The sequence below is a fragment of the Letharia lupina genome (genome assembly GCF_014066315.1).
Source record: "Letharia lupina isolate WasteWater1 chromosome Unknown contig_1, whole genome shotgun sequence".
NCBI lineage: Eukaryota > Fungi > Ascomycota > Lecanoromycetes > Lecanorales > Parmeliaceae > Letharia > Letharia lupina.
The window spans coordinates 2718602-2727179 of NW_023502970.1; the positions used below are offsets into that span (position 1 = coordinate 2718602).

Consider the following 8578-nt stretch of genomic DNA (forward strand, 5'->3'; position numbering starts at 1 on the left):
ATCTACTTATTCTTTTAATAAATTTACTATCTTCTATTAGAGTTAATTTATTCTTAAATTATAAATCGTAGTTTACGCTTTTCGAATCTAAAAAAATTCTAAAACTTAATCTTCAAATTCTTTAAAAGTAAGAAATTTAAAAATAAAGATCGCTTACTAAAGATCGCTTACTCAAGATCGCTTACTAAAGATCGCTTATTAAGAATCGCTTAGTAAAGATCGCTTATTAAATTTATTCGATAGTCTTAATTAAAAAAATAGATTATAAGTTTAATTTATAGATTTACTCGTATATATTAATAAATTTAAAATTTTCTTTATTATTAATAAGTTATAGATAATAATAATAACTGGTAAAAGTAAATCTAGTAATAATTTAATAATAAAATTTAATAGATATTAAAGAATAAACTATAGATAAGTTATATTAAATTAAACTTATATATAAAATTACTTATAAAATTAAATTCGCTACGCTTTTTAATTAAACTATTTAATATAGCTCGCTAGCTATCTTAAGTTTTTTTATTAAAATATTTAATATTTAATATTTAAATTTAAAGAATTTTTTTATATTTCTTAAATTTTTAATCAAATATTAAAATATAATTCACGTATTTTAAAAAATAAAAAGTTATAAAACTTAATCTTCTATTTATTTAAGAATAAGACTTTTTTAATTATTACTTATAAAAGTTTACTTAATATTCTTAGTTAAAAATATAGATATGTATTATTTAAATTTGAAAAAAACTATTTTAATCTCTAGTAAAAATCGATTTTTTTCTTCTAAATTCTAGAGTTTAAGTTACGATATTAAATAATTTAAAAATTAGAAGAATCTATTCTATACTTCTTTAAAGAAAAGAAATTTAAATATCGCTTTTTAAGAAGTTATTTATTATATTAAAAATCTTCTTTTAATATAATATTAACGAGTAAAGATCTATAAATTAAATTCATAATTTTTTTTTTAAATTAGAGCTATCGAGTAAATTTAATAAGCGATCTTTAATAAGCGAACTTTAATAAACGATAATTAAGATTCTTATCTTATAATAGATATAAGATTAAATTTTAAAGTTTCTAAAGTTTTAAAACGCGTAAACTACGTTTTATAATTTAAAAAGAAATCTTAAAATTTTAATAGAAAATAAAAAAGTTATCTTAGATTTAAATAATATATACGTAAAATTTTTATAAGAGAGCTTAAGAGAGCTAGCGAGCTAATTTAAATAGTTTAATTAAAAGACGTAATAATCTCGAATTTATAATTAACTATATAGATAAATTTAAGATTGTTTAGCTTAACTCTATCTTCTTCTTTTATATATATTAATAGTCGAATATTATTAATTTTAAGAAAGTTCGAAATTATTTTACTTTATTTTCGATTTAGTAATCTCTCTCGTTAAAAGATTATAAAATTATAATACTACGAGTAAAGATCTATAAATTAAATTCATAATCATTTTTTTTAATTAGGGCTATCGAGTAAATTTAATAAGCGATCTTTGACGAGCGAACTTTAATAAGCGATATTTGAATTCCTTACGCTTTAATAATTATAAGACTAAAAATAGAAATTCTTTTTTTATCTAAAAGCTTACATTTCGTTCTATATTTTAAAAAAAAAATCTCAAAATTTAATAGAAAATAGTAAAGTTATTAAAGTGTTAAAAGTAGAGTAAGAGATTTTAATAATCGCGAACGCTAATTTATTTATTCGCGGAAACTTAGTCGATCTAGTTAAAAGACGTAATAACCTCGAATTTATAATTAATTATATATATAAAATTAAGATTTTCAAGCTTAATTCTATCTTATTCTTTTATATATATTAATTTTTTAAATTATAAAATATAACTTTTACTTTTTAATAACGTAAAGTTTATGAAAATTAATCTTATAATTCTAAATAAATCTTAAGTTAAAGTATTTTTACTCTTTAAGAGATATATTTAATCTTAAGATTAAATTTAAAAGTTATTTACTTTTAATAAATTTAACTTATATACGTAAATTTATATAATTATAATATAATTATAATATTATAGAATAATTATTATATATTAAAGTATAGTAAGTAATAGTTATTATTAGTTCATACGAGAAGAAAGATACTAGTATTAAGTTACTAGCTACTACTACTTTTAAAAGTCTTACACCCGCGTTAGCACAAGCCCTAACCCTACTTTCGATAGGTTACCCTGTAGTGGGGAACCCTAGGATTACCTTTTGGGAGCCCATACGCTGCACTTTAGGGAGCTTTGTGGGTGCGATAGGCCCCTTAGACCCCACGATGGGCGAGAACTAGGTGCATTTCCGACACAGTTTCAAGCGCATTGTCCCGGCAACCCTCGAAGCGGGAGATATCCGACATGTGGACCCTTTTCTTGGCATGGTGCAGGACTTCTGGTTACCTCATGATAGATCATCAATCCTCCAGGGATCCAACTGCTTCTATCAGACATTCTTCTTCTCCGCTGCGAGGCTGCCTGATTCCGAAACTTCAACACATCAACGCAGCCCTTCGCACCTCAGAAGTTTGATTTTGTTGAAGATGGCGGGATGGGTAGCTCAGCCGCTGAGGGATGTCCGATGTCCGATGTAGTACCAAGGCCCCATCGAAGCAGAGCAGGCGCAACAACGCAAGCGATCCAAATGAAGCAGGTGCAACGACGCAGCGACGCCAGGGCCGTGTACTCACATGTTTAGGGTATTACGTAGGACATCGATGGACCTAACCTTGACAGAATTAGGCAAGAGCAGCGCTTTGGTTCGTTGATGAAACTCGCCATGGCACTTCAAGGATATACTTGCTCCCTGCTTTCACTCTTCCATCATTTCCTCACGCCATACCGAAACGCTTCAGACCTCTCGGAGTTGTCGTTCTCGCCTTTTCCACTCCTAGGAGCACCTAAACTGAGTGTCCTTCGCAAAGTCTGCACTGCCAGTATAGCTACAAGGCCTGTCTTTGCTGCAAGTCAAAGCCACTTTTGCTACGTGCCAGTAGTGCCAACGAAATGTCATTGCCCATTCCCTTGGCAGATGCTTCATACGTTGCGGAAATAAGAGGGCAGTGCGACAAGCTTCAACCCAAGGAGAAGTTAGCGCTTGTCGAAAAGGAAATACGAGTCGCCTGTGATAATCTAGAGCATCACTATCTCCGTCTTGATGCACTCATCGATATGGTCACCTCGAACAAGCTCTACATCGTGCAACACCTCAGCCATCGAGCATGGCTTAAGAGCCTGGGCCCTGACACAACTGCTGCCGTTGACCAATCGCGAGCCCATAAAGGAAAATGCATGGACCTTTCGAGTAAGATCCACCAAGCATGGGGAGTATGGCCATGGCAACTGGTCGAGGACCAACATCAACCACACTGCTGGTCTAAGGGAATTCTCGATGGAATCCTTCGTCTAGCCAAAACGGGCTGCGAGCAGACCAAGGCTACGGATCTTTTAGCTCAAGCGCGAATTGATCGGGCCTGCCGCGACTATAGCGATCGTCGCTTGGGTACAACCAGGGAGGACGTCCTTACGAAATCAGATGTTACCAATGCCCTGGAGAAGTACACCGAGTCAAGTGCTGAATGCGAGTTCTCGACGTGTAATAGCTCTTGCGCTCGGCTTTTGAGTTCTGCGCTAACGCTTTATTAGCTACTAAGAAGCGTAAGGGGCCTCAGGGTGGTGCACCTAGAAGGGTGAAGTCAAAACTAGCAATGCCTTTGACAGTATCCCCGAACAGGAGTCCTGAACTTGGACGTGGACTTGGTAACAACTATCCAGACGATACAATCCGCTCTCCATCCGCCCTAGCACTTAGTCAAGTGTCTGATTTAACACAACATGGGACGGACGTCCTCTCGACTCGCACATCTAATAACCAATCACCAGGTCAATTGGACACGTCATTTTATCTTAAAGCAGACTTCGAGCATAGGATTCATGATGACTTCGACAACGGTACCCAAACTCACGAAGAGGAATCTCCTGAATCTGTAGATACCCACAAGAGAATGGCACCCGATAGTGATCTTCTAGGCGCTGTTGCCGCACTCAGTGGTCGCCAATGGGTGTCGTGTCGGCCCGAGTTCTCTCATACATCACCTGAGCAGCTCATGGACACAAAAGATACTGAATCTCTGTCGCCAAAGACGCTACAGCAGCTGCGTTCAGGGAATGGTCCTCCGCATCAGCAGCAACCTCAGTCAAAGTCATCCAAGGAAAATGTTACCGTATCGAGGGAGATGCGCTCTAATACTCCAAAAGTTGTGTTGCCGCGTCCGCCAAAATCCGCGAACACTGCCTGTGCTTCAACACCTGCCGTCTCGGAACCTGCCTCTTCGTCATCCCTGCCTCCGCTAGATCTTATATCTAATTCTCAAGACATGGCTACTATGAAAGAGCCTCTCGACCTACTAACGGACGACCTACCCTCTCGCGCCCGGCTCGACGGAATCACAGATTCGGGGGCCAACAGTGACAAAGAAGCCGTATTCCAAGGAGAGGAGGCGCATGAGTCAGTGAATCAGATACAGGCCGCCCTAGAGACCCTTGGAGACAAACAATGGGTCGGCAGCATCGCCCTATGGACGCTACTCGAGGCGGGTTGTCCGTCCGGGGTCCGCTTGGTTGACTGCAGCTACATTACCATTGAAAATCCCAAGGAAATGTTGACTAAGCGCAGACTACGGCTTCGCGGGGAGCGCATCTTGCTCTGCCCCCTGAACCACTACAATAGGCATTGGACACTCGCCATTCTGGACACTGAGGCTGCTATCGTTGATCACTACGATCCACTCTCTCCGGGTGTCTACAACCGCTTAGAGGCACTGGAGAACTTCATCACATCTCTGGCAGAGAAGGAAGAAACCAGCGGATTCAAAGATCTTTCGGAATGGGAGTTCCGCGGCATGCCGTGTCCAGAACAGTCCAATGGATATGACTGTGGGGTCTACACTGTCGTGTTCGCTTATTGTAGGGTACTCAACCTGCCGATTCCTGTTTCCCTTGATCTTGTGTTGTGGAGGAAAGCCTTGAGCTGTTCACTGGACGACGATGGAAAGTTATCGAATCAAATTGACATCGAGGCTCAGATGGAAGATCGAGACACGAAAGTACCAGCAAATTCTCAAAAAGCTTGCAGAAGCCGTCTGTATCTCCAAAGTCCAGGCCCACAAGGAGTGGACATCTTTACAGACGAAATGCGAGATGAAGAGTCTTTTTTTGCAGATACACAAGAACTGATTCGTTCTCAGCGTGAGCAACAGTTTGCCGCAGAGAGGAGCGCATCAGTCGCGCAGGAGACCGCAGCCATAGTGGCCGCCCTGCTGTCGCAAAGTCGCGAAATGATCTCACAAGCGCAGGCCGACCAAGATCTCCTGCAGACACGCCTCGATGCACACAGGAGGATCTTGGACGACTATAGCAAATTGGACTTTACTATACAAAGCGCCATCGACGGTCTCAATGCTGCAGTAAGCTGCCTCGAGAGGGATTATCAGCGTTTTGCCGGCAAGGTCGCCAAACATAAGCATTTCGTCGCGAGGTGGGAGCGCACGAAGATGTTTTGCGATAAAGAGCAAGCCCGTAGAAGGGAGCAGGAGGCTTTGAAAGGTGCCGCGATGAAGGATACGGCTGGTAAGATTCGAGCCTTCTGCATACAGAAAGAGAATATCATCAGGAGATTCCGAGCGTTATCGGCAGAGCTAGGAGACAGTGATGACATTACATACGACTGACGGAGCTAAAGAGCCCATAGAGTCTACTTGTGTTTATCTACCCTGTAGCTCAAGCTTTCACTCAACTTGTAAAGTAAAATGTTGAAGTACGCCATAGATTCATACGGAGCTACGTCGCCCGCAAAGTGATGGAAGAACTCGGAAAGAAGCTCTGTAATCCCTGGTGACTTGTTGCATAACCATCAGGGACACCATTCCTCTTGCCGCTTAGAAGTTAACTCCTTTCTATGAAGCAGATGGGTAAATGGAAAGTGAGTCACAAAGCCTGTGAAATGAGTGGCAGTCTCCGATCAAGATAGGCTATTGCGCCTTGATACGCCCCCGCGGCTCTCGGAGAGATCCCTCACCCTACATCTATCTCAAGCTTTGCCTCCTCCTGTGAAGCAAGTCCCTGGTTCATTCATGAAGCCTGGTGATGCTCCAACATCCTTCCTTACGACCGCTGCACAATCCCTTTGCGTTTTCAACTCCCACTGTATTATATTCATTCATAATCGATAGCTTTACAATTAAGACACGGTAACCGAAAAGGTATTACTCCTCTAGCGGCGTCATATTAATATTATTTCTTACTTAATAAATAAATTTAATAATTAGTTTATTATTCTTTAATAAGTATTAGTCTTTAATATTCGAATCTAAATTTTTCTAGAAAATCTTTTTCTATATTATTAAAAGTCGTTTATTTTATTAAGAAGTATCTTTCTTTAAAATAATCATTTCTTTATTCTAAGAATCTCTCTTCTTCTTAAAGTTCATTAACTTTTATAATAATAATCTCGCTATCGTCTCTAAAACTTATTTCGAAAAATCTTAATTCTATTTAAGAGTTTTTTTCGAACTTTTAAACTTAATAATCTCGCTATATCTTCTATTTCAGAAAGCTTAAATAAGATTATACTTTTCTTTAAGAATTCTTCAATTTCTTAATCTTCTTTTAATTTTTTTTAATTATCTTTATTAATAAGTTTTAATAATTAATAACGTTATAATATTTAAACTAACTTCTTAATTAGTTAAAGATCTTATTAATATTAGTTACTAGATCTAAAAAGTTCCTTTAAATATAAGATAAACTTATTAATATTAGATTTTCGATTTAGTTAATTATACTATTAACTTTATTATTAATAATTATTTATAAACTAGTAAAGATCTATAAATTAAATTTATAATCGTTTTTTTTTAATTAGAGCTATCGAGTAAATTTAATAAACGATCTTTAATAAGCGATCTTTAATAAGCGATATTTGAATTCCTTATCTTTAAAGATCTATAAGATTAAATTTTAATATTCTTTTTTTATCTAAAAGTTTATATTACGTTCTATAATTTAAAAGAAAAGTTTCGAAATTTAAATAGAAAATAAAAATGTTATTTTAAAATTAAATAAGTGTAGAGTAGATTTTATATGATTAATATATATCTGATTTTTTAATTAGAGCTATCGAACTTTAATAAGCGATATTTAAGATTCTTATTCTTTAATAATTATAAGATTAAATTTTAAATATTTTATAATATTAAAAAGCGTAATATTTAAAAAAAGAATTTAAATTTTATAATAATCTTAACTAAGTCGTTTAGATTAAAGATAAGAATATATTTATTTTTATATAATTTAAACGCTATAATAGATAAGTATTATAAATATAATTATAAGATATAATTATATATTATTAATTATCTTAATAATTATAGAAAGTATAAGAGAAATAAAAGTATATAATTAAGTTTTTATAAATTTTTCTCTTCTAAGTATTTATTTTAATTTAGAGTTTAATCGCTATTTAATTAAAAAAAGATAAATTATAGAAAGTATATAAAAGTATATTTAATAATTCTAGAATAAATTAATAATATTTATAATAATAATTAAAATTAAGAATTAGATATACTTAAATAAGAGATAATTTTATATTATTTATATAATAATAAAAATATTAATTAGAATTAAAATATTAATTTAAATAATATAATTTTTATAATAAGTTTATTATTATTATATATTAAATTAATTATATATAAATAAATATTTATAATTCTATCTTTTAAATATAATTATAATTAATATTTTAATTTTTTTATAATAATTTAGTATTTATTAGCTAGTATATTAATATTAATATATCTAAACTATAATAAAGCTTATTATTAAATTCTATATCGCGCTTTTAAATTATTTAAAAGATAAAGTTTATTTAATTATTAATACGTATAATAGAATTATTTTTAAAATTTATATTTTATTTATTTTAATTTTATTTATATTCTTATAATCTAAATTTTATCTTTATATAAATATATAATAACGAGTAAAGATCTATAAATTAAATTTATAATCATTTTTTTTATTAGAACTATCGAGTAAATTTTAATAAGCGATCTTTAATAAGCGATATCTGAATTCTTTATCTATAAATATCTATAAGATTAGATTTAATAATTATTTATTTATCTAAAAACTTATATTATATTCTATAATTTAAATTCAAAATCTTAGAACTTTAATAGAAAATAAAAAACTTATTTTAAAATTAAATAATGTACATCTATTTTTTAATTAGAGCTATTAAGCGAAGTTTAATAAGCGAACTTTAGTAAACGATATTTGAATTCCTTATACTTTAAAAATTGTAAGACTAAATTTTAAATTTTTTTATTATTAAAAAGCGTAAGTTTCGGGCTATAATTTTAATAGAAAATAGAAAAGTTATTAAAGAATTAAAAGTAGAGAGAGAGATTTTTAATAATTATAGACGCTAATTTATTTATTCGCGATAACTTAGTCGATCTAATTAAAGAGCGTAGATCTAATAAATTAATAAT

The 8578-nt window shown here is 32.7% G+C and overlaps 1 protein-coding gene across 1 annotated transcript; it reads left to right on the forward strand.

Moving 5' to 3' along the window:
• Positions 1–3191: 3191 nt before the first annotated feature.
• HO133_000029 (uncharacterized protein) lies at positions 3192–5749 on the forward strand (the record flags this gene model as incomplete). Its single annotated transcript, XM_037290969.1, has 2 exons — positions 3192–3615; positions 3666–5749. The coding sequence occupies 2 exons, from the start codon at positions 3192–3194 to the stop codon at positions 5747–5749; spliced, it is 2508 nt and encodes an 835-aa protein (XP_037157843.1).
• Positions 5750–8578: the final 2829 nt, after the last annotated feature.